The sequence below is a fragment of the Pagrus major genome, chromosome 16, assembly GCF_040436345.1.
Source record: "Pagrus major chromosome 16, Pma_NU_1.0".
NCBI classification, from domain to species: domain Eukaryota; kingdom Metazoa; phylum Chordata; class Actinopteri; order Spariformes; family Sparidae; genus Pagrus; species Pagrus major.
This window is the reverse complement of record NC_133230.1, coordinates 5,030,633-5,057,665: the sequence shown is the minus strand read 5'-3', so window position 1 is coordinate 5,057,665 and position 27,033 is coordinate 5,030,633. Positions and strand designations below refer to the sequence as shown.

At 41.0% G+C, this 27,033-nt stretch overlaps 2 protein-coding genes across 5 annotated transcripts in view; both read right to left on the bottom strand.

Moving 5' to 3' along the window:
* The window catches only part of numb (NUMB endocytic adaptor protein), a 43,327-nt gene extending 42,052 nt beyond the window's left edge, over window positions 1-1,275 (bottom strand). For 3 of the 4 annotated variants that reach the window (XM_073483222.1, XM_073483224.1, XM_073483226.1), the window contains exon 1: window positions 1,127-1,268. The gene's annotated coding sequence lies outside the window, so the exon portion shown is untranslated. Of the gene's footprint in view, window positions 1-1,126 lie in introns of all 4 variants that reach the window. The other variant, XM_073483225.1, reaches the window with a different exon arrangement.
* Window positions 1,276-4,664: 3,389 nt separating this feature from the next.
* Window positions 4,665-27,033, bottom strand: part of galnt16 (UDP-N-acetyl-alpha-D-galactosamine:polypeptide N-acetylgalactosaminyltransferase 16) — a 35,733-nt gene continuing 13,364 nt past the window's right edge. The window contains exons 5-15 of the mRNA XM_073483316.1: window positions 24,046-24,111; window positions 18,572-18,693; window positions 14,066-14,153; window positions 13,618-13,702; window positions 12,408-12,511; window positions 11,383-11,509; window positions 10,215-10,307; window positions 9,811-9,894; window positions 9,024-9,150; window positions 7,922-8,038; window positions 4,665-5,561 (exon numbers count right to left, since the gene is read on the bottom strand). Of these exons, the coding sequence (XP_073339417.1) occupies window positions 5,418-5,561; window positions 7,922-8,038; window positions 9,024-9,150; window positions 9,811-9,894; window positions 10,215-10,307; window positions 11,383-11,509; window positions 12,408-12,511; window positions 13,618-13,702; window positions 14,066-14,153; window positions 18,572-18,693; window positions 24,046-24,111 (1,157 nt within the window). The 3' untranslated portion in view covers window positions 4,665-5,417. The remainder of the gene's footprint in view (window positions 5,562-7,921; window positions 8,039-9,023; window positions 9,151-9,810; window positions 9,895-10,214; window positions 10,308-11,382; window positions 11,510-12,407; window positions 12,512-13,617; window positions 13,703-14,065; window positions 14,154-18,571; window positions 18,694-24,045; window positions 24,112-27,033) is intronic.

The window sequence follows — 27,033 nt, the reverse complement described above, 5'->3', positions numbered from 1 at the left end:
TTACCTTGGATTCAGACACCATCAGCTCTTCACGATGAAAAACACAGTGGCACATACCCAAGTTTTCCACACTTTATGCTGACGATCCAGACACACCAAAAAATGAATAACTCAGCTTGCGTTATTCAAGTCACATACCCCATTAACAAAACAATAATGACTCAACAATTCTGGATAATGAGAAAACGAGATGTGGCAGAATAGACAGGATGTCTCAGCCTGACGGGTGTGCTGCTGTGGCTTTCACACAATCTTTCAATGGAGCCATCTTTTGTAAAGTCTGCATGTGGAAGGTAATCTGACCACTGATGTTTATCTGATCCCCGATCAGACAGTCGAGAATGGAAATCTTTTGCTCTGTGGTTCAACCAAGCAGTCAACAAACACACGAGATTCGCATCTAGCAATGAAATCATTACCAAATGAGAGACTCTAACCAGGGCAGATTATCACACTTCACAAAAATGTGAGTGTTGAGACTATGAGTCATAGTTTATTTCTTCAAGGCGATCAACCTGTCTGTGACTGAGTCTTGAACATCTGTCTGTAAAAATCATATGTTCAGATTTTTATCTAGCTTGAGACACATTGAGACAAACTTGCTAAGTCACTAAACTTCAATACAAATGAATACACCCCCTTAAAGCCAGCCTACATTAGTAACGATGATATAACACAAGTGATGCGTGTGACAATTTGAAAATGACATGTCAAATTATGAGCTAGCTGATCAGCTATTCCGACATCTGAACCCGAGTTGGGTTCATTATTTTGCTGGGTAACCTTCATCTGTTAAAGTTAATCAGGTGAGTTAGCTACTTAATTAAAGCTAGCTCGCTAACTAACGTTTACGTCTGTATTTTGCTCACTCGGGAGGGCAGAGACAAACCTTTTCCAACAAGCGTGATGGGTGGCAGACAGCCTCACAGCTCACATTTTTCCTCAGTCTGTTTTCTAGTCAGGTTAGCTAACCAATTTTGGGTCTGCAGGGAGCTAAGAGCTAACATAGCTGCGTGTGCCGCATCCGAAAACACAGGCTAGGTGCTGCTTAGCTCGGCGAGCTAACAAGCATTACCGGGCATGTTGGTTTGGAAAAAAAAAACACGCTGCTCATTATTCAACCTACCTGTGATCACCGCTGCGACCCAGAAGATGCCCTGTTAAAGCCGTCACCTATGTATCACGGAACCGTGCAGTGCCAAAATAATTCAAATTCCAGAGAAAGAGTTGGGGGAGACGCTCACAGTCCAATCGCTTCAGCCACTGCTGCTGAATGGCTGCTGCTCCGGGACTCAACCAAACTTCCTCCTTAGCAACGGACCGCCTTCGTGCGCTCTGATTGGCTGAACGGAGGTGATCGATAGGTGATGGTGCGACCTAGAAAACTTGACTTTTACTGCATTTTTTTGAGAGTAGGAATCTTTACATCTGTAGTGTAAGTACTTTCACTCAAGTACTGCACTACCTACTGTACAATTTTCATGTACTTGTGGGTACATGTTATGCTACTTTATACTTCTACTTTACTACATTTGTCAGATAGATTTACCTACTAATTATTCATATTGTTAATAAAATGTGCATAAAACTAATAAAATATGAAATAATATTACAGATGAAGCCATGCTAATTCTCTCCAAGCACCTGTTGTATTGTATTGTAATATATTGTTGTTGTTATATGTGTACATTATTTGTATTGTTATATTGTTATTGTAGCTTACTGTTAAGATGCAAAATGTCAATAGGATCCCAAGTTCCCTCGACTGACTTCCTGCATGCAGATTATGAAAAATAGTCAGTAATCTAGGGATCTAAACATATCTAAAGAGCATTTTACCTCACAAAAAAATCAACCTGCATAAACATTATTATATACCTTTAATTATTTTTAACTGTAGAAACATTTGGTGGGCCACCACTGGCACTTTGGGACGCCCTGGTATGAAGTAATTAAAATGAGCTAACATTAAAGCGATTAATACATTAATTCATCAATCCTATTCTAAAACTGGCCATTCTGCACATTGAGTTAATTTGCCTTTGTCACTTTAAGTACATTTTGATGCTAACACTTTTGTAATTTTAGATGCAAGATATTTACTTGTTATTGAGCAGTTCTACACAGTAGTGTTGCATTTTTTCCTCAAGGAAAGTATCAGGATAGTTCTTCAGGTTGATTTCTCTTGTTGATAAATAATCAAATTAAATTGTACAGTGACCTATTGATAGAGTCCAGATTAAAACACCATTTGAGAATTTATTGAGTTATATATAACCAGGTTATCCTATTTTGAAATGTCACTGTAGTTCTTTGAATGAAGTCTTGTTCTCGCTCTTTACTCATTGGAAAAAACACATGTGTAATATGCAGTTAGTGTAGTCTCCAGTAGTGCTAGAAGAAATATTTAGATCTAGTATTAGATTAAGTAAGTAAGTATTAGATTAATTAACACAATGTAAAAATACTTAGATACAACTTAAAGTCCTTCCTTTGATGAAGTATCATCATTTTATGTATGTCATTATTAGAGGATCATTACTTCTTTTGTACTGCATGTAGCATTTAGTTTAGGTTGATCTTGAGTTAATCTTTTTATGTAAAACTGAATGTATGTAGTGGAGTACAGGTATAATGTCATGCATAATGATAAAGCTCAAGTTAAGTTCAAGTATCTATAAATTATACTTCAGTACAGTGTGTAAGTGAGTGTACTTTGTTGCACTTCACCACCACCTCTGTCACCTGACTGATTCTTCATTGTATATTCACTGTCTGACTGATATGCAAATACGTTCTGTCAGTGAAACCACATAGTTTAAAGGCTCGATTTAGCAAACGACTGACACTTTGCTGTATTTAACAACTGATCTCAGTTTTTTATAATCATAATAATATATTAGTATTTATAATTATTGTCCTATTTTCTTCTTTTACAGCTCCTTCCATGCGCTCCTCCCCCCCTGAAGATGAAACCTTGGCCCCTTTCAAAGGCCACAAGTTTATCAGCATTAAGTCGCATTCCTTGCATAGCTATGGAGCCTACTAAGCTGCAGTGTGGCATGTCTTGTGGCCTGGAAGGTTGCAAAATCAACAGAGAAAAAAACCCTTGGTTAACAAAGTTGTCAAGCCTGTTATGCTTATTATTGTCATACCAATGTGTTTCTTTGCACCGTGCAGCAGCTGTGAATATGACGTGAATCTCTCTCTAAAAACACACACATTGTCATTATTCTTTTCACCCTCTCTCTAATTTTATTCTTAATTATCTTTTACCCAGTCTTCTTTATGACTCCTTTTTCCACAACAAGCACTCATCCATCAATCTGTCAACGTGAGAGAGTTATAAAATGTAGCTGATGAGCCTCTCACACATCTGTGAGGATATTCTGCCCCCTTGAGGTCACTATATGTAACCTCAGTAATATGGGAGTCATAACCAGCGTTGTAAGAAAGTACTCAGTAGTCACTCTTGAGTACAAGTAAATATATTGTGTTAAAAAATGACCTTGGTAAAAATGAAAGTCACACATATGAATAGTATTTGTGTAAAAGTATCTAGTATTAAGAGTACTTAAGTATCAAAAGTAATTTTCTGGCAAAATGTACTCAAGTACAAGATTAATTAAATTATATATCTGATGCAGCATGCATTCTGCAAAGTGACTAAAGTTATCAAAAAAATATATCAGTGCAAAAACTACAACATCCAAAATGTAGTGAAGTGTAAGTAAGTCAGGTAGCTGAAAATTCACCTAAATAAAGCACAAATACCTCAAAATTGTACTTACTTGAGTATATGTACTTAAATACATTCAGTCACAGCTCACAACCAGGTGTTTTCACTTACTGTGCTTAATTAAACCTTACTTGTTAACTCCGTCTGCATTGATCTCGTCACTTCATCATCTGTTCCTCATTTTAAATCTGGTTTCATAACATGACTGAACTTCTTAGTGGCGGGAGAAGAAGTAGACTACTCAGATCTTTTAAGTAGGCTACCAACACACCAGTGTAGAAATAGACTACTACTGTTAGAGAGTAAAAGTCCTGTATTTAAATTTTTGCTTGACTAGAATAACAAAATATACTCAGTTCTTTGTAAAAGTATTCATTATGCAGAATAACCTATTTCAGATATATATAAGCTGCTATTGCTCTTACTACAGTTAGCACAGATAGCACGCTTTTAGCTAAGATGTAACATCGTGCATTATACAACAATGTTATATTAATTATGTAGCCTAATGTTTAAACATATTGTAACATCTACTTAACATGTTGACATACACTTAGCATGTTGTGTAGCATGCTAACCCAATATAGGCCTAGCTGATATGTAAAGATTCAAGGTTTTAGAACGAAATAAGAAGCAGGGCTCAGACCGTGGTTTGGAGACAGACACAGGTAAGTCGGGCAAACTGTTACACTTAGGGGTCAGGAAAAGGGGAAGATGCTCAAACGGCAGAAGGTGAGGGCTGGTAAATCATAAGCACATAAGACAATCTGGCAAAGAATGAAAGGGAGAGGCTGTTACAGGCTGATGGGGAAGTGGGAACAGGTGTAGGACTACAGGTGGACAGAGAGGTCAGGTGAGGGCAATGTCGGGAACTAAGGAGTAGACTGCAGGAGGGAGAGTCTAGCAGAAAATAACTAGAGCGATATTTCCTTTGTTAACACATTTTATTTTTCAAACAACATATAGAGTACTTTACACCAAAACCAAGCCATTATCTGCTCCAAATATTTACATAAAACTTTGTAGAGAGACAGAAAAAAAAAAACATTCTTTGGGTCTGACCATGCAAAACAATAAATAATGTTCCTGACAGTGCTTTGCATGGTGCTTTCAAGACTGCTTCTCAGCAATAAAAAAAGCTCAGATTTTAGTTGGCTATACATAAAGCTGCCCTGGTCCACACCGTCATCAGACATGCCTCAACCTAAGACTAGGCCACACGACAAGCAGTGACTTTGACTCAGAGTAGGTCAGGTGCACCTCAACACATTTGCTACAGTACAGTATGCACTCTTTTGTTTTGAGGCTCACTACTCCGGTTTTAAGCAGATCGTTGACCAGGATAGATACAGAAAATAAAAAGTGAGATGTGCAACAGTTTTCAGTGAAAAGCTTAGATTACGTAGAAGAACTGCAGCATCCTCGAGGGATGAAGCACTGTACACGAAAAGCCCTCAATGAGGCCTTATAATGTTTTCAGCGACGCTCTTGTCACCAAGACACAATGAGCAGGAGCGTGAAGTTGACATCACAAAAGTACAGTTCTCACTCCTTTCATCCCTCAGTGAGGCGACAGACAGTGTGCAGATGTGATCCCTCCCAGAGTCTTTCTGCAGGCCGGGTCCAGATTCTGCTCCTCTCCTCCCTCTCCCTCGTCCCCGTCCCCATCTGCTGTGGCTCAGGTGATGATTTGTGGCTCCCAGGACTGGCTGGCCATCTGGGGGCGACACTGCGTGATGACCAGAGGGCCCGTCGGGGTCTGACTGTCCAGGCAGAGGCCGCTGACCATGTGCTGCAGAGCCGTGCCTTTAGGCTTCCACTTCTGCAAAGAAAGAGAACAAGAGGGAAAAGGAATAAATTCATCTCTGTCATTTTAGTTTTATAGAAAGCACAGATGTCCTTGAACAGTCTCTGGGTTGTATTATTGCCTGCTCATAAATGATGTGTATCAGCACAGGAGGTTCATGTTAGTGGTGAGTAATGGACTGAGTCAGACCTGGATAACAGTAATCACATGAATGATTGACTTGCTGAACTCACAGTGGAAAAATCGTAGTACAGCCAGCTGCAGAGCACGGCAGCCTGCCATCCCACATCACAAGAAACAATTTGTTTCAACTGATAAAATAAAAGTGCTTTACACCATTTGTTACGGAGTATTAGTCATGTGCAGTTAAATACACAGATAAGTACAAATTGACCTTTACCCACGACATTTCAGAGAGAAATATTGTACTTCTTTACAACACCGGGGTTGTGGTCCCTTTATCCTATATCCTCACAGCCTGAGGAAAAAAGCTGCTCCATATTTTGGTGGTATGGCAGCGATACCTCTATATCTTTTGCCAGATACATTACCACGACAGTACTGATCACTCAAGGGTGGGACCACACCCATTTTCACACTCGGCCTTCATTTTGATCTCAACTAGGCACCTGCGTCGACTGCTTTTCAGCAGCGTAGGATGTTCTGATGAAGGAGATTTAAATGTAAAGTTCATCAGGGGAGCCAGATTGACTCCAGCTCAAACAAATCATGTTATGATTTTGTTTTTGTAGTCCACTAGATTTATTTTATTCTCCTTAAATCTAATATTCCCTCCTAGGTCACTGAGTGGAAAAGTTCCAGGACAAGTCTGACAAGAAACTTGAGACCGAAGTGAACAGCAGGAGAGAGTGTGTCCGTGAACAGGCTGCCTATAAATCTCCAGGTATAAATGGATCGTTTATTAGCTCAGTGATTAAATAGTTAGAGCTGAACCTAAGAGAATGAGTACAGATCTCTGAAGCCACATGGAGGCTTATCAGAGTCTAAAGGTGAAGGGGGGGTTAATCTTAAAATCCCAGAGGAGGGAGAGTGTGTCTGTGTGCACGTGGGTGTGTCACCTACTGTAAACATGAACTGTTACGTGTGCACGGTGGTGCGTGTGATTTCGAGAGTGCGCAACAGAAACAAGGAGGACGTTAAATGTCAGAGTCAAAACTGTTTAGGAACACTGATTAGTGATTTGCGGCAGTTTTTGAAGGCATCAATACTTTTTGTGATAAAGTTGCTGATTTGAACTTTTTGAGCCAAGTTTCTAAGTCATCATATTTGGATAATTCATGCCAAAGAACCCCCAAATATTTCATTAAATTTATTTTTATTGGACGAGCTTCTAAAAGCAGCATTCAGAGCAGCATCGGGCATAATCTCTCCAGTGAAACCCAAACTAATGAAATTCTTGCAGGATTACATTTCAAATTTATCTGTCTGAAAAATGAAATTTCTCATAAATCATTAATGCTGCAAAAATAAAAATGCTGCAAAACGGTTCCAGGCTGCTTTCATGCAGGGCTGATCAGGGGAAAGCCTCTGTCATCACACTGATGGATGACACGACTGAAAAATATCCAACAGCCCGTCGTTTGTTTCTCCAAGAGTTAATCTTTGCAGAACTCTTACGTTTAGAGAGTGAAATCAAAAACACAAGGACTTTTTTTTTTTCCTTTCAAGGGGATTAAACACAAGAGGCCAAAAGTCTCCCACTGCAAAAAAAAAAACGGTTGCTTGTTGATGGGCAACCTCCCAAAAAAAATCTCAACGGAGCGATGAGAGGACGACCTGGCAGGAGTCCCTCACACTCACACACATGGTTTGAGTGAATGACTCCCTTTTCCGATGTCATTAATCAACCTTGGAGCCAGCGCGGGTCCACATGGGATTCGAGTGTTCGACATTCACGGAGGGGAGATCGAGGAAGGAACAGGGTGGGGTCCGAAGTTATGCGAGCGCTTGTTCATCTGCAGCTATAAAGTCAGCTGCTCGTCCTTTGGCGTGAGCAGTGAGGACGCTCAGATCGCTCGAGCCTCCTGGCATCATCAGCAGGAGGGCTGCTGAGCATCTGTCCTTGAACCATCTCTTATCTCCACAATCTTTCATGTCTGAGTTCAACGTTGTGAGTGACACATCAAGGACGAACGGGAAAAACCGTTTGGAAAAACTAAGACCTGCTCTTAAAATGAGTGAGGGTGCGGGATTAAAGCAAATTCCACTTTCTTTTGTTAACCCTTAGTTAACTCACAGAATGGCTTGTTTTTCAGGCTCACTCTACACGTATTACAGGACTTTAAAATGTTCAAAATGTAAATGAAATGAGCTGTAAGGCTGGGATTCGAAAGGCTAACTGTGTTTCTTCTTACCTGTCTGGGCTCTTTTGTATTACAGGGCTCCATCTTTATCTTTGACCCCGCTGTGAAGGCTGAAATGGCCAGGCAGAGGTCCTGCTGCCGGATCAATGGCTCAATAAGTTCCCATCTCTGAAAAATACAGAAAAACTCAAAGTTTGAAGAGTAGAAAGTACAAATACGTATTATCTGCAAAATGTACTTTAGAGAAAGTATTGATGTTACAGTAAAATGTTCTCTGCCAGTGTCACTATTATATCAGATGTTTGTGGCTTAATATTACTGCTGCATACATTTCTATATGTCATTCTACTGCTGTAAGGTTGAGCCCATTTTAACAACTTTATACACTCTTGTAGTTTAATCTACAGCAATGAATCCCGACCATCATATGTTTGTAGTGTCTCTGTCCTGTGAGAACCTCGACGACGGTGTCAGAAAAACAGCCTGTTTTCAGCTGTGTGACGATGCATTTTCCAGCTAATCATAAGCATGAAGCTCATTTCCGCGTCAGCATCGTACTCTCATCCTAAATCTTTTTGCGTGACTCGCCTGCCTCGCTCTGACCCACAGGCTTCAGTCTACAAACATCACACATTATAATAGCTGTGATGTCCAGCAGAGTTAGTAGGCTGCATGATTAATGTGATGGTCAAATCCCAACAGTGACTAATGTTGACTAATGCGTGTAAACTTTAATTAGGCTGTGGCATGTCGTCCCTGATGTGATGTGTTTATCAGCTCTGCAACCTGGCAACAGTGAGACACGTTTATCATTCAGGCACCAGAATGTCTGTTTTTACCTCGTCTTCTCCTGCTGTTTCAAATGTTTTAATGCTATTTTTTGATTCAATCTTATTTTTCATCCCTTTCTTTGTTTTTATCTTAAATGGTATAACTATTAAATTTAGTAAACGTCCAATATATTTTGGGGCTCCTTGTACAGAATCTGAGGTTTTTCTGTCGTTCCTGTGCCTTCTATATACTCTAATCAATGCAATAAATTATTCATCTGCCCTGACATCTGAATCATCCGGTCATACTCCTGAACATTTTCAAATTTTCTCAGACTTTATTTGTCAGACCCACAGTCTCCCCCCAGTGGCACAGTCCTGACCTGCGACTGCGGCCTGTTGGCGCCGATGCCCCTGCACTCTGCCAGGCCGAGGCCGTCTGTCCCACGGGCCTCCAAACACAACCCGCCTTGTCTCAGCACACTGGACACCGCTTCCTGCTCCGGGACCCTGAGGGAGCCATTGACAGAGAGGAGGAGAGCAGCCAATGAGAGGTCTTATTACAACAATGAAGAACAGATGGATCGAATTGACTCGTTGCCCCGTTCAGTAAATGAATCGCACCACAAGTAATGAGCCCTGTGACAACACGTACTTATAAAATAAACAATTATAATTTGAGAGACCGCAGTTATTTGGAAGTGTGACATGGAGCAGATAGAGGCAGCGAGGAGGCAGCTGAGCACTGATAGCCCACTCAGAGTTCCCATAAAAATCAGATATATTTAGACCCCCGGTTCTGAACTTTGGGGTCATTACACCCCAAGGAGTTGCAAGATGATTTCTGATTTAAGTGCTTGGGGAAAATATATTTGTGCAATTATTATTGTGTCATCTTGTGCTTTTTTTGTTTTGAAATGAAATGAAGGGTGAAAATCATTTCTGCCTCATTCCTTAACCTCCTCAAATCATCAGACTTTTCAAAAGTTTTTCCATTTGTTGGTTTTTCATGGTGTTTGGAAGGAAACTTTCACATCAGACATAATTTATTATTGAAAGTATTTTTTATATATCCTAAAATATGTCTGCAGGGGATCTTCTCGCCACCACACAACAAGCCCTGTCAGATGGAATGAATCGACACTGAGCGACAGTGATTGAGTGTCGCACCTCAGCTCAGGATAGACGTTCTCCATGTACCAGCGGAAAGGTTTGCAGTTCAGCTTACGCCGCAGTGTGACACGGTCCGAAATGCTACAAGAAGAAAAAGACAAGAGTGTGTAGAGACAAGCAGAGAGAAGAAAATGGAAAGAGAGGAGAGGAGAATGTGAGACACAGTGAGAGAGAAATATATCAAAAAGTGAGCATCCTGCTGATGACTCAGCCCTGAACTGATGAGGGTTTTATTAAAAGTGTTGAAGCAGCAATAACTCTTTTCCGTTAATACCAGAGAGGTACGAGCATAATCTGATGGTAGAATTATATTTTATCTGAGAACAGACACAATCAAGCATAACCGAAGCTGCTGTCTGTACGTATGATAAAAGAAGAAGGCGACAGTTTAATGGACAAACCTGCCAAAGGCCTTGCCCTGGGCCGACGGCCTCGCGGAGTAGTAGTACTGTTTATACTCGTCCATCCACACCTCAGCAGCCCGTCGAGTGTTCCTGCACGGAGACACACACACACACAACACCTGCTCAGACACAGTAATGACAGTGCTGCTGGCATTCCTGCAGGCAGCTCTAATGACAGTGTGACACACTGGAGGCTTCAGACATCAACAAAAACATCTCCATCAGGAATGTCATCCCTCTTAAATTCAAGGTGTAGCTGCAAGTGAGGATGTTTCGACACAGGAGGCAGTTTGGCTCGTTTAATGCAAAGATATTTATGTCTATGTTCAGGTGGTGATGAAACAAAACATAAAGACAACATTAAGCTGGTAATTCAAAGAATTTCCAATCTGTTTTTCACCATTTTAATTATAACTATATTACCTGCAGAATACTGAAACTTAAATTTATTCACTCTGAATGTTATTCTGGTTACTGTTCTGCAGCTCCAGAAACAACTTGAAACAAATTACAGCACAAATAATCTATAAAGTTATAAAATTCAATTTAGTTTTTGGTGCTGAACCAGGCTTTGTCCACACATATGCAGATATTTTGTAAAATGAACATTTTCCTCTGCTTTTTGGCCTCTCGTTCACACTGAAACAGAATAGTTTTTTTCAATGAGGTGAAAAATACCTGTTTAGAAAATATCCATGTGGACAGAGGCTTCATATTGTGTCATGCAGCGTGGTAGAAAAAGTCCAGGCTCAAGAGTTGGAAGTCTTTAGTCCACCCAGAGAAAGGCTGCATCTTTGTCAATATTTACAATATTTTCTCATCTTGAACATGAAAAACCCCTGTTTAAAGCCGTGGACTGAGTAGTTTGAAAGGATTACATTACATGATGTCTGGGTGAAGATGTTTCTGCAAACGTTTTCAAGATTCAGATCCTTTCTTAGTCATCCGTCACTGCCCCCTGAGTCAAACCATGTGAGAAGTGTGAAGTTTTCCTGTTAAGCCCTTAACTTCACACTGACCTGTGCAGCTGAATCAGGTGACACTTAAGATTTTAAAGCTGACTAAAAGATTAACCTTCTTGGCAGTCGGTAAATTGTTTTTGCAGTGTAATAACGCGGTGCAGCAGACAGGATGTCAGCTTTTTCTAGCAGATCGACACACTCACTTGATGTAGGTGAGAGCGTTGCCTTCTGGGAAGTCGTACGGGTGCCGTTTCCTGAACACGTGACCCACGCGGCTGCAGGGAAGAATCTCCAGGCTTCCTCCGCACATCCACACCCTGAAGGAGAGCTCTGCAGGAGGACAAGAGAGACACAGAGGAGGAGGTCAAGTCAAGTGTGTCTGTGTGACTGTCTATGAATGATTCAGTCTGATCTCCATCATCTCAATATGAGTCTGCCTGTTCACCTGCTACATTTGTTCTGCAGCAGATGGCCGCAAGCTGTAAATCAGCGGTATGAAGCTGTTGTAGCCGATAATTTAATGCTCTGCTGCCTTGCAGATTCCAAGGACACAATCGGCACAACAGACTGCCGAGCCTCTGCAGCATCCAAAAGCATCTGCAGTTACCCAGTGCCAGGAACGCCACAACAAGGCTGAATACATGAGATTAAGCCATTAAAATGTCCAGTTTCATATCATTAATTCATCCTTATTCATGTGTTTAGTTTCATGGCAGTCACATCACCGACAACAACAGTTATTATCCAACAAAACAGAGCAGTCAGATTGATACTGAGAAGTAGCTGACGGCTCAATAGGGCTTCAGCTGATTGACCAAATGGTGTGAAAAGTGTGAGAGGTCAGAGAGAGTATAAATCCAGTGTCCCTCATTGATTTCCCTTCCCTAAATTTAGAGGAGGCTGCATGTAGGGATTTGGTGTAATATTCAGGATTGTGTATAATCTCCTGCTCATCTAGTTCTGGGAAAGTCTACATAGATAAATGTAAACATCATTTAGAAAAGCAACATTAAAGAAAAGGAAATGAAAGTAGAAAAATGTGCATTCGTTGATACAACTACAAACATGCACAGTTTTACAGTGTATGTTTGAGCTTTTCAAGCAGTGCAGGGTGAAGCTTAGCGTACTTACGTATCTAAAGACATTCTGATGCCTGCAGAGGATGATTCATAAAAAAAAAAACATTATTCTGATTGGAGTACAAGTTCAAAATCATCAATGAGCTCACCAAAGTTCTCCCCTCCCCAGATGTCCATGTGGGTGTCGTACTGGCCTAGGTGGTTGAACCAGCTCTTGTCCATGACGAAAATCCCTCCAGCGATGACGGGAGTCCTGCAGAACGAGGAGGAAAGGAGCCATTTAACTACATTTCCTACACTTAGACTTAATAATGGGGTCTCAAACTCTTGTCAGATTAGCTACACACATTTTTAAATGCAGCTGAAGCAGTTTGGAGCGTTTGAAAGATGGCGTGATGATGATTATTTCTACTTCTGCAGATAAGATTGTCCTCCTTCAATGTAGCTTATATTTTAAATTAATTAATCATAATGGTTTTGATAGAGAGAGCAAATCAAGAAGGTGACTTGCACCTTGGATTCCTACATTACCATTGTTTGCAATAGAATAGAATAAAATATCTACAACAGATAAAATAGCAATAGGGTAATACGAGTACAGTATGGGAATGTATGGGAAGTTATTAACATAATATCCAGACAGTAACACAGAATAAAAGCATGTATTCCCTTTTGTAACTACATAATTATTTACATAGTTTAGTGAGATATGCAAGGGTGCTACTCCACAGGGATCAGAGCTCCGGGCAAAGTATGTGTTAACTGTTTTGCGCTATTTTAATAACCACTAAAGTGAATTATCGGCAGATAAAATAAAGGCCTCGAGGTGGTGATTTGGTTTATTACCAAATCTAAAGGTTTTATAGAGGCTCATTGTGGCTAAATCTAGTTTTTATCACCTTAATATTTCAGTTTTGTGCTGAGGTTATAAACTAATTTGTATTTAATCACTTAACCGCTCTGCAAACTGGGAACCAAGTAGTGTTTTAGTACTGAGGAACAGACAAAGGGCACAAAGAGCAACAAGAACAGTGGGTTAACACTAACAGGGGCACAGCAGCTGAGGAGAAAGTTGTGGTAAAAGTTTTGTATTGTTTAACAAGAAGTAATCCTGTAACTAACTTTGGTGCAGGTGTAAAAATAATAATATTTTTGTAGTCTAGGATCTCTGTGGCGAAGAATATCTAGCAAGACTAATTTCCTCTTTGTCACCACAGCATGTTTTTGATGACATCCTTTTTGATTTGGTATACTGAAGTGTATCTATAATATTTCATACATAAACATAATCTAAGCAGCACTATGGCCCGAAGGATCCCTACACTGTACAGGAAGAGGGAGTTTGTACTGTCGACTCACCTGATTGGCTGCGTGGGGTCGCTCCTCGCCATTTTCTGCTCGATAGGAATCTGTTCCCATTTGAAGTGCAGACTCCAGTCAAATCCTGAGGAAGAAGTAGAGCAAAAAAAAGACACAACATGTTAAATCCAGCAGGTTAATCTACAACCGCTTTGTCTAGACATCAGTTCTTAAGCAGCCAAGGAGACAGATAATAGAAATCCTGCTGAGTTTGGCTTGCACCATGTCAGGTCCTTGCAAAAGAATTCAAAGCTGTTGAATAAAAAAACATCTTCAAATCTTCACACGCTCCACTCCCAGATTGACTTTAATCCATTTAGGAATCATGGGGTTTGACTTGATCTGGCAGGGATGGTGATGTAATATAACAAGGGCTTTATGAAACAGGGGTTTTCCAGCTGTGTGTTGTCAGCTGTTACTGAGCGTGATGTGTGTGTTGCGTCCTGACCTCCTCTCAAGTCAGCAGAGGCGGCCAAGTAAGCAAAGTTATCCAGGCTGATGACGTCAATGATGGGGCTGACCACTCGCGTATGGTCCTGTACGGGGAGGAGAAGGACAGACGAACACGTTAGACATGATTGAACATTTTATATTTAAACTCTTGAAGAATATTTGCTGTTTTTTGACTGCATTGCTCTGGTGGGAGTCACAACATGTTTGATATGTTTTAATCCATTACATTTAAGCCACAGAGGTGACGTGGTGGAACGATTACTAACATCGGTCACGTTTATCCACGACAGCAGATCCAGCTACAATAATTATCTTTATATTAAGCAGATTATCAGTGAAATAGCTCGACAGCTGAAATGTATCTGGATAATTAGGATGGGGTTTTAATAACAGATTGCAGATTAGGGATTTCTGGCACAACTTTAATTAATAAAGGTGCATGCAGAGGTCAAAACTCTTCCATCAAGAGGAATGATGAAACTAATCCTGCCGCAAGACGTTTCAATGAAATGAAATATCACAGTTCATCTTAGTTTCTTAGAGGCATGTACGTGATTAAGTCCAGTAAAAGAGGTGTCATGTCGACTGCATTTTTGGTTTTTATTATAAAAGTGTCTGATAAGGTCTTAAAAATCAATCAGTAACACTTTCATTCAGCCCTCAAATTTATCCTTGATAAACAGACGTTGCTTTTGAGCTTTTCAAATGTATTTTCTAGATCTCTGCCCTCTTTCTAGTTTTGAAAGAGGGCAAAGATCTCTACGGCCGATATTTCCAAAACTCATGAACTCACACCGAAACAATCTAGATGGATAAATAGTACTACAGGTGAGAGGTAAAATATGTATTTTTGATTTGGGAGTGAACTGTCACTTCAATGGTAACAGCTAACCTCCCTTTTTTCTAATGGACTGGAACACTGTGCAGAAAAGTCTGATCACAGCCGACTTACCGAATACTTTCCATTTTTGAGTTGTTATGCTTTGCAGTGCTCATTCTTCCTGAGTTCATTACGAATTCATGACAAATAAACTCTGAACTCCCTCCTGCTGCAGAAGTGACATGAACCAGAAAGTAAACACAGCAGAGAACTGTTGATTGCTGATGGTGTGTGTGTGTTTGTCTCTGCATCTGTCTGTGAATGTGTGTGTGCCAACACTGCTGTCTGCCCATAAGGCATCCTCATATGTGTGTGTGTGTGTGTGTTAGTGTACTGTCGAGCAGCTTAACATGGGGACGATCCGAATGACTGTTTCCAATTAGAGCCATCCCTCACTTTGCACAGAGATTGAACCCCTCGTGAACTTTGTATTCATTGCATTAAAGCGTGCGGGGGAAGAGCGAGTGTGAACTGCCACTCTGCCAGAGAGCAATTTGGAAAGTGATGCTCTCAACAGCTTTAAGCAATAGACATTTATTGGGCTTTTAATGAGCCTCTGTGATTCTGTAATGCATGAAGAGGCTGCACTTCCAAAATGGATGTCCTCGATGATCTCTCTGTCTCTACCCTCTCGTGTTCTCTCGATCTCTGATTGAATTTATTAGAGTGTCACGGTGCTGCGATCGCGTCACTTACATCTGGGCTGCTTTGAGTGGAGCCGATAAAGGAATCAACACTTGTTCTTTTTGCATTTCAACTGTCGATTTGTGGAAAAGTGAAATGATTTACGTGATGAAGTGAAAAGAGTGGAGAACAGAATAAAAAGCTTTACACTCCACAAACAGAAAATGTGTTCTGTGCACACTGAATCTCATAGTTTCCGAATGCCACTCGACGTGTGGAGATCTCTATTCTTTTGCTTCAACGCGCAGTAATGTCACATTAGTGTCTGAGTACGAGAGCAACAGAGCGTATTTCATATCCACTGGTATTATTACAGCTTTGACATATGTTCATTGTTCTATACTTGGGTTTTTTTGATTTTCTGCTACCTGGTGAAGTACTGCACTTTAATATTGTACTTCACTCCTGACATTACAGATTTTACTGCATTTATGCAATATAAGAATGTCTAATAAATACAATGTTTTGCTGTAATTAAAACTACCAAACTGTATATAAAGTACTTACATTTACCTCCACACACTGGCTATCTGACTACTGCAAAATTTGCTTCTCGTTTCTTCTGCTTTTTTCGCTGGATTTCAAACTAATGCCATCCTAAAAAACATTTTTTGAACCACCGGAGACGCTTTCTTCATTTCTTAGAGACGCCTCCAGGCTAAAATGCTAATTGTGTCTGATCTATTAGACAAATGGTTCCCAGTCGGCTCCCAGGATAATTATGAGGGGGCAGTAGGATTGATTAACAGGACAGGAAAGAGGGAAAAAAAAGAGCAGAAACATCTCTGCATTTTCCTTTGAATTACTAGATAAGAGCACTTTACTGGTACTTCATTACAAATTAAATTCAAGCACCTTCCATTAATGTTCTTAGTAAATGAAAAACTGTCGTTTTGTTGCATTAAAGAACAGACTGAGCAGCGATCCTCTATCAATATTCCTGCTCTCAGAGGCCTCTATGAACCCAGGGCCGCAGTCTCAGGAAGACTCATGAATCTGGACTGAGGAGCTGGTGAATTATCACTGAGCCCGGCGCTCTCATGAATGCCAGACTAAAAGATTGTAATGCAAGCTGGATGAGTCACAGCTGCCCAGAGCCGAGGATGAGTGTACGGAAACACAAACACGATGTGCACACACTCACAATGTGTAGAGTCTGCTGAATAAAACATCGAGGGGTTTTGTACGGCGCAGACATCTGAATATGTGGTTTGAAGATGAGTTTTCGTTGCATGCAGAGTTCTTGAATTTAGTTTTGGGTCGATGTCTGGCATACTTTCTGAACAAACTGCAAACGTCTGGCCTTCAGCAAAAAAAGCTCATTTTTCATACAGTGAGAAATACTTCAACATATTTTTTTTAGTTGTAGTGGCTTTCTTGCAGAGATTGTTACCAAGAAAGTTGAGTTTCAGTCAGGAATCAGTTATTTTAGCCCAGCATAAAGACTTTAAACTGGGGGAAACAGCTAGTCTGACTCTGTCCTGAAGCTCACCAGTGAGCACACAGCTATTCTGGTGATATGCTGCCGCCTATTTGTTTGGCGTATGAGTTCAACAGGTGGCCAATTCTTAGGTATTTACAGGCTAGCTGTTTCCCTCTATTTCCAGTCTTTACGCTAAGCTAACATAGCTACATATTTACAGTACAGTGGAGTGGGATCAGACATCTCATTTAAGTCTCTGCAGGAAAGACAATAAAATGTTCCTTTATTTAAGAGGCAGTATATTCAAGTGCATTGGCAGCGCTGGAGAAGCACTGGAGCTGTTCAAAGCAGAGAAGGAAGTAGCGAAAGAGTCGATAAAATAGCTGAATGTCTGTGAATTGAGTGCCATTATAGTAGAGTCTAGAATAAATAGCTCAGTGAATTGAGACGGCGGAGACAAGAAATGGATGAAGACACAAGGCGCACTGGAAGCAGCTCAGTGTCAGATTTTAGCGGGAGCACACATGAGAGCAGAAGTAATTACTGTGGAAAAATGTGAAGTGAAACAGCTCCTGCTGCAGAGTCAGTGGGACTGTTTGTCTGTGATGGGGGATGGCAGCGGATTTCGGGGGGGAGCAGCTGTGCTGGTTAGAGCCCAGTCGCAGGTTAGTGATGTCAGGGGGAGAGAGGAGACAGCCAGCAAACAGACTATTGCTCAAAATCCCAGACACTCATGTCTCCGTAAGCCGGTTCATCCCTTTTCTAAAAGATGTGTTTACATGCTGTGCACGCTTTTGCTTGCATGAATTGTGAAACTGATGCAGAAGCAGCGAGGGGCTCACAGCCAAAAATGCCCTTGAAGGTTCACATGAAAATACCAGCGAAATTAAAAATGAGCAAGCGGAGAGTGGCTGGTTCTGCATTTCATCCCGTTCCCATTTTGAATAGCGAAACATTCATGTGTAGATGCAGTGGCAGTGTCCCTGGTGGGCTGAATAATTCAATTTGGAGGATGCTGTGAATAGGGAGAATCTTCCCACTGCATTTAGAAAAGACTGTTTTTGATCAGAGAACAACCCGGCGTGCAGCCTGAAGCGAGAACAAACACTGTGACCATGCAAAACACAAACCGCCGCAGCAACACAAAACAGACCGACTAATAGTGAAACACTTGAGAGGCAAGTGGAAAATGGATTGGTTGGGAAAAATGGCTCCATAATCTTTCCAGCGGTGGTAAAGTGGAGTGTGACATCTGGTATAGAATGACTTAAAACTGAGCTGAACAAATTGAGTGTTTATTTAACTGCAGGCGATGCCAACCTATGACATCACAGCCAATAAAATCTCCCCTGAAAAAGGAGCAAAATCCCCTGAAGAAGAAAAGCAAAATGAATGTGTGTGTGTGTGTGTGTGTGTGTGTGTGTGTGTGCGTGTGTGTGTGTGTGAGCTGTGTGTATCAAGTGTCTAATTGCAGAGTGTGAATGACGGCAGACCACGAGCCGGTGGGTCCGTACCTCCTTGACTCTCTGGATCATCGGCTGCAGCCAATCAGTGTTGACCTCGCAGTGGCTGTCCAAGAAGGTCAAGATGGAGGCCGAGGCCGTGTTGGCTCCGCGCACACGTGATCGGATCAGACCTGAGGGGAGCACAGGGAAGAGACGGCACTGAAGTCAGTCAAACCGGTCAAGTATTTCCAGTTTGATTACAGTCGATGCTGCTTCACTGCATGTAGGGATGTTTCTGATGCTGAGTGTCGGAAAGTGACAGCTGGTATGAAACTAGAGCACATTGTGGGTCACTTTTGAAGATGCACTCCACTGATTTACCGTGTCGCAGTCGATTTATTTGTCACACACCGTCTTCTCGGCCTGTCAACAGAAGTATAACATCTTCAGTGGCTCTGTAGGAGCTTTGTCAAGTTTGAGAAAATGAATGACTGTGAAAGTTTTCGCCCACTGGGTCTTAAAGTGAGATGGAGATAATTGTTCACTCTTTTATTTAATCTGGTTTCCACTTTTGCAACTCCATCGTCGCCTGCATCCCTGAACTGTTGACAAATGCTTCCAAAAGGTCTCATGTGACACCCGTGTAGATTTCTTTACTGGCTCCTTGTTAAATTCACAGTTCAATTCTCAAAATACTTGTTAAGTTTCTAGATAATGTCTGCTGTCTTGTTTTTTATTGTGAAGTACTTGGCGGCGAGGGATTTGTTCCAATAACTGGCTCCATTTTGGATCTGGTTTCCAAGATGGTAAAATGCCCAGATTTGTTAAGCCCTGCAGCAAATTAGTATTTATCAGATCTTTCATTCACACTTGAGCAATCCCTTTTGCTTCTTTCTGACACTACAGGCATCTGCAAAGAAAATAAAGACGTGCTCCGTGTTTCAACATGGCAGACTGCCTTAAAAGTTGTGGACGTGCTTCAACAAAGTCATTAAAACTATCTGCCAGATGCAACATTAGTGGAGGGGTTGAGGAGGATGAGGCTCTGGTGTTAGATCATATCATGTGACCTGTACGTTCGGTGCTTTATCTAGATAATAGTTGCTGAATCATGAAGTAGAATTATTTCCATTATGTCGTGCTAACTTTAGCAAAAAAAACTATCTAACAAGAATCATAAGGGATTCGAAAGTATTCCAATTATATTAAATGCTATCAAACCCCATCTCTGTTTATGATGATCTGCTCATAAAAGGTGATATATAAATAAACACATTGCTCATTTGACATTATCTTTGGCATGGAGGCTACATGTTTATCACAAACTTTGAGGAAAGTCCTCATCGGTACAAACATATCACATGTCTTTTGTCTCGTTAGACGAGTGATTGATTTAGTTTACTACTACTTTGTTGCAACTTATCCATTCCAGCCAAAGCTGAAGACATATTCTCAATATTTAAACTTTTGCGCATTAACGACACATAAAATATGTGGATGGAAACGCACTTACAGAGACTTATTTTCTATCCATTATTTTCTCATTCAAAAGACGTATACAGGCACATATGAATGTACAGTTTGAATCTGCAGCTAACAAGGAGAGTCGAAGAGAAGACGCTGAATAGTTAATGTTGATGTAGGATGTGTTTCTTAGTATTTGACGCATATAAGAAACAACATTTCTGCATGTTTGGACTTTTTACCTTTCTTTTCATAAACCGTCATTTGCAAGTCCCCCATTTTAATTACTGCACAGAATCCCTCTAATTTATAGTTATTTCCTTTGCTCGACAGATGTGAACTTGTTGCCTCATGTATGGACTTGTTGCATTATGGGTGGAGAGGAAAATTCCAGAGAGGAAGTAAGTTTTTTTTCCAGATGGCTGCTTGAGACACAAGTCTCTCTGCCTCTACAGTGGATTTCTCCCTGTTTTATTGCTGAACATGATACAACAGACAGAGGCTGTTGATCTTCGATTACAGCACTTCTCTGCCTCAAACTCTATTCAAACTGCTTTCAGAAGGTCTTCACGGGTCCGATATTCTCTGTGTTTATACACAGCACTCAGCGCAGTGGGCGTAAAACGCATCATACATCTCTTCAGTGTTTTCCTTTTGAGCCCTTTGCTCATGAAATAATTGTGTCTTCTTTGTTTCTGAGATAATTCCATCGGAAACGTTTGAAAAGCTTTTCCAGAACAAACACGCTTTTAAAATGAAACCAGTTGATTGGATTAGTCTGAAGTAGATACCAGAGTGTGTCACGCTTTTTTGCCCTAACAACCACTTTAAATAGCTTGTTTTAGGAAAAAAGCGTCAATTGGGAGCCGGGAGTAAAAGCTATTTTTGAGGACACAGAATCGCTGCAGGCAGCGGAGGAATGGCAATAAAGGTGTCTCTCTTCATCAGATGTGCAATCACAGTGATTTGCATTTAACACAGAACTGTGGGGGAGGTTAATTGTCTTTTTTTCCTGCAGCATCTACAGTTAATTAAAAGGATGCATCTCATCAGCTGGAGAGTTTTGTTCCAAAGTCAGAGATCATTAAAATAACAGAAGCTTGTGAAGTGTTTGTTAGCTAATGGTGTTTTTTTTTTAATGAGAACAAAAGCTGGAGATACCTTTCAGATGATTATTTTTCTCTGATCTATGTTTTTTAACTTGGTGCTTGATGAGAAGGTCGAGTTCCTCTGATACATTTAATGATTGAATTACAGCTTCTTCTTCTGTTGCTCAACTTGAACATCATGCAGCATCACAAGGGGTGAAAATGTGTTTGTGCTACATAGAAATATGAGTCATTATTGTCCACTTCTCTTTTTAAATGTGCAGAGAGATTCAGTTATTAGGTAAGGAAGCCTTTTTCTAAATCTTTACTAAAAAGATGAGATGAAATGTCCAAATGTGTTGTTATCATCAACAAAATCCCATGAAAAGACCATGACCAACAATGTGTTAGTCGGTTACACAATAGCTTCTCACTTCCCTGCTCTATCTGTATGTCTCAGCTCCAAGTCCCCTCGGTTCCTGAGGACATTAATCTTTAAAAGCAGGTCAAGTACACATAGTTTTATTTTTAGAAAAGGCTCAGTAATTTCCCTAAACCAAAGGGTACTTTTTAGCACGTTACTCAACCCAGACAAAAATAGTGCATCTGCAGAGCGGGTTGTGCACTAATCAGGAGGTCTGTGGTTCGGTCCCCCGGCTCCGGCTGCTTGTTCGACCCCAACAAATAAACAACTACTGTTGCAGATGAAAATATATCTCGGGGGCAGTGGTGAAGGTTAGAGAAGCGAGCTTGTGACCAGGGGGTCGCCGTTTCAAATCCCCGGACCAGCAGGATAAATCTGGTTGGGGAAAGTGAAAGGCAGCGCTTGCTCCACCCTCATCAGCACCACTGAGGTGCCCTTGAGCAAGGCCCTTAACCCCTGACCGCTCCAACAGAGCTGCTCAGTGTCCAATAGATCAGACTGCGGTTGTACTTGGCAGTACTTGGAGTGAATGTGTGGCTGTGAATGTGATCAGGGCCGCACTGAAAAAGAGAGCATTGCTCTCAGTGAACAAACCCTGAATACTAACCTAATAGTTTTATTCACCTTGAATTTAGTCTTTCTAGCTGACTTCCCTGACCTGGAAGTGGTGATAGTGACCTAACGCACTGTTATTTTGGGTAAATTGTGGATATTATGCACAATTCAACAAAAAATATAGCAAAGGTCTGGTTGTTTTAGACATTATAATGCAGAATTATAACATATCATGTCTTTAAAAATTAATATTTTACGTACCAGAGTACTCCAAAGCAAGGCTAATGAGTTGAGTGAGTTAAGAGCTGTTTCTTAAAGGAGTTTACAGATGTTGCATGTGAGATATTCATTGTTGGTCTATTCCTCAGTTCTTATCTATAACAACAAAAGCCACCTCGTGCTTGTTTGTTGTAACTGTGTGCACATTTAATGCTCGATGACCTCAGGCAGCACACTAACACGTGAACTGAGAGAAAGTCAACGACGCCTGAAGGTGTGAAACCATTAAGAGCTGCGAGAATAAAATCTAAGATCAATCCTCAGTATCACACAGGCAGGGCTCCCTGTTATGTGTCTTGATGGTGATTATTGTACCTTTTCAAAATGTTTTTTAGCTTTACACAAGCGAACAAAAAGGATTTTGATTTAACTCGATGGTTTATTCTGTGTCAAGGATTTGGAGACTGTTTCAAAGTAAACTTGAGCCGACGCCGGCTCCGGCTGTAGCTCAGATGCCAGTCGGGAACTGCTGGCCTAAATCCAATACGCTTGTGTTTTGTCAGCATGTGGTTCATAAGCCCAAACAAAGTCTTCGGTGTGCAGTGAGAGCAGCAACACGAGCAGCAACCTGAGTCAGAGGGATTACTGTGAGGCATCCAAATAATTCAGCATCAACACAGATTCCTTTTGGCTTTTTGTTTGGACGAAGTTTGTTGTTTTGTAGGTCGAGGATTTCATCTAATTCAGGGATTCATTTAATCCAATTCAGATTCCTCAGACACAACGCTTTCTTCTTTACATTTCGTGGTTTTTAATACAAGGATGAAAAAGGTACATACTTTTTACTCTGAAGTGATGAAGCCAAGTGTACGATGCGGTTGCTTTTTGGATGGGTCTCAAACCACACAACTGACCCCATTAGCTTTTGGTGCAGATCTGATTAAACGTTTGGATCCAGGACATTTTTTCTCACTTTCTTTATCAATGTGCGATTTCTCAGGGAATAAAGCATGATCGTGATGAGAAAAATCAGGCATATTTAGGTAGCTGGTACCTATGAGTGAGTACAATTGTGTGTGCATCCACATAAAATCCTGATATAGTGGATTTAAATATGTTTTATTTTAATATTGGACTATGCTTGATTGAATTTAAGGGGACTGTTGGGCCTTGGCGGAGGTATGCGCTCTACTGAGTGCCTCCTAGTTTCAATTTTTTTAATTTTCCTTCTTGTTATGTTTTTAAATGTAATTCTAATGCATTTCCTTGTCTTATGTAAATGTTTGAGCTGCCTCTGTGCTGTAATATTAAACATTTTCCTTTATATAAGATAACATGTGACAGTTACTCTTTCATGCTGGATTGCTTAAAAAATGCATACAGCACCTTTAAAGTATAATATGTACCATTTCTGCATTAAAATGTGAGTCAGTGAGTTGTGTACGTTCATTATCACAAATGTTTGCACCAATTTTCAAACCCAGAGAAATCTGTAATTAAGTCCTAGGTAACGATGTATTTCATTTGGTCGCCTGTCGCTAGAGAGTCTGTGAATGTGACAAAACATTATGTGAATAAAACTTCACAACACAACCTCATCCTTGAACATTTCTGCATGACTCATATAGATTTTCATCAGCAGCGGTGCTTGTTTAACAACGCAGACAACATCTCCCATGACCCAACGCTACTTATGTCCTTTTGTTTCTGTTTTGATTGAGAAACCCTAGCAACAGAAATTACATACTGTGCGTCGAAGGCCAGTTTATCTCCCCCTGTTGCCCCACACTCACCCTCTCTCCTGCCGTTCCTCAGGCAGCGCACTTTGGGGATCTGAGCGAGCAGCTGGCAGTCCTCAGCTGGAGGAGGAGAGCAGAGGAGATGGGATGTTATGGTGGAAGCAGAACACACACTGAGAAACACACTCCTCCCCATCCCGGCCTCGTCTCACGCTCTGCCACTCACAAACCCCCGAAACACACCACACAAGGAGACAGTGACACACCCTCAGTGAAGGCCACTTACGCCTCAGCATGATATGACTCTAAACACATCACATTCAAACATCCATGAGAGAGTCCTGCAAATAATCAGAAACACATAAACACAAAAAGTATAAAGTTTCTGAGTTTCATTTCGCAGGATCATTTATTTCAAAATCCTTTTCCCATAAACAAATCAAGCGAGCAGCCCGTTCTCATCTTCCTCTCCCTTTTTCTACATGAGCAGTCCTTGGCGCTGACATTGTGTTGACACATACAGACGGACATCATTACAAACAACATGCAAACACAGGTACACACACACACACACACACACACACACACATGGTGAACGGATTAGCATTAGCAGCAGAGAGTGAGTGTGATCTGGCTGAGGGGATTGTGGGTGGATCAGGCGGACCCCCTCCTCAGCCTGGCGCTGACAGAAACAAGCATGACAAGTTGTAATCCTGCTTGATTAAATTTGCTGTGTGTACAAACCTGTTTGTTTGCATTTAAGCTGTCGATTCACAGGGGACGTGTGTGTGTGAGAGCAAGAGTGCATTAATGCTTCACTGTTGCTCATAAGGAGGGGACAGCTGGTGTGTGTGTGTGTGTGTGTGTGTGTGTGTGTGTGTGTGTGTGTGTGTGTGTGTGTGTGTGTGTGTGTGTGTGTGTGTGTGTGTGTGTGTGTGTGTGTGTGGAGTGAAGAGGAGGGGGGCTTTAACCGCTCAGGGAAGATGAGCAGAAAGTCACAGATCACACCCACTGAGCAGATGTTGTGTACTTTTAGCCAGATTGTGTCCACGTGTGCGTGTGTGTGCGCTTGCATGCATTATACAGTCACATGCACACAGCTGCTTTTACCCATGTTTTGAATATGAAGTATGTTCACTCAAGAAGAACGACTAAATGAAGAGTGTTTGTAATGCCAGACTACATTCAAAAAATTACAAATTTAAGTCAGATTACACAGCAAACTAGTGTTACTGCATTCTCGTAAACAACTGAAGTAGGTGAGGTTTGTTTCAAAACATAAACAAACAACCACAGAGAACCATAAAACGTCTCCACAAGCCCGTCCAGCGTTGTCCAAGTCTACAATGGAGATTTTCCGCTAGAAAAAGGGTGTTCAGTTTTTGGGTGATAAAAACACATAAAGCAGTGCACAATTGAAATAAAAGAGCTTCTCCCAGCAGATGAAATCTAAAACAAACAACAAATAAAAGTAACAAATTTAAATTAATTAAAAAAAATAACTTGTATATTTGCAAAATTTAAGATAATCATTAGTGATCGTAAGTTGTAATTCCACATTAAAAAATCCATCAGCTTCTTCCACATTGACTGCCAAAAGACAGCGAACAACAGCTTATGGTATTTACAGAGGTTTATTTTTGTCTCGACACTAGTGGAGTCACATGCTGTCGTCTGGACTCCCACTAAAGATCACTGTCCTTGATTGAGGACGGTGTCCTCATGATTTAGGAAAGCCTTAATAGGATTACACCCAGGGAGGATGACCGACTTCCCACCACGACCACCACCTCCTCCTCCTCCACCCGTCTGCCTGCCACATCTATTGACCAATCAGCTCACACTCTCACTGCCCCACCTGACTGATTATCTGAATTGTTGGGTGAAGCCTTTGTCTGATAAATATTTTTAAAATGTGTGCACAGATAACAGAACATGAGCAAATCACAAAGTTCAGTGACAAGATGTTTTTTTGTAATTTAGGTGAACTGAGTTCCTCAACACTTAGATGTAATTCTTCCTGAAACAGAGGAAGAGTCATGCTGTCAATGTATGTGTCTGCTCTGACAGTTGTATTGCATCCAGATGGTAAAATCTGTGATTTACTGTAAAAACATGTCATTAAATGTCGCCTGGCATCAAACACTGTCAGAGCAAATAAAAAACATGAGCTCTTAGATTCTGGTTCTCACACCAGATTTAGTCAATTTAATTTAAAATGAGACTTTGAAAATGATTTATAAAGCGTTTCATCTTGTAAAATAACATTTGTTAACAGTTGACAGTTGTGGGAATCTGTTCTCATACACGTGATCATACAATGCTTTATTTCTGCAGGGTGTATCTCAGTTTGTCTCCTTCGTTAGCCCCCTTCCCAGTGATCTTTCCAGCCTATCAGCTCCTTCCCTGTTACTAGTGTTTTTCCACTCATTACTCTCACCTGTATTTCTCCGACTCACTCCACCGGCACCTCATCCCCTTGTTAGTTTAGTTTGTATGAAAGTCCAGTCTTTAATTCAGTCTTTGTGGAGTCATCTGTTGTGTGTTTCCCTGTTCCTGCCGCTGTGTTTCCCTGTTCCTGCTGTTCTGTTTCCTTGTTCCTGCTGTTGTGTTTCCCTGTTCCTGTTGTTGTGTTTCCCTGCTCCTGTCGTGTTTCCCTGCTTCTGTCGTTGTGTTTCCTTGCTCCTGTTGTTGTGTTTCCCTGTTCCTGTTGTTGTGTTTCCCTGTTCATGCCGTTGTGTTTCCCTGTTCCTGTCGTGTTTCCCTGCTTCTGTCGTTGTGTTTCCTTGCTCCTGTCGTTGTGTTTCCCTGTTCCTGCTGTTGTGTTTCCCTGTTCCTGTCATGTTTGCCTGTTCTTGCCGTTGATCCTGAATAAACTTCATTCACTGATATTCCTGTCTGCTATCTCGTGCATTTGGGTCCACCTTATGTTCTCCAGTGTGACACCATGTTTGTTCTTTTATCTTCATTAATATAATGAGAGAGAGAGACATGAGGAACGAAAACAATGCATTGCGCTCCTCTTTGCCGAGTGGCTTTGGA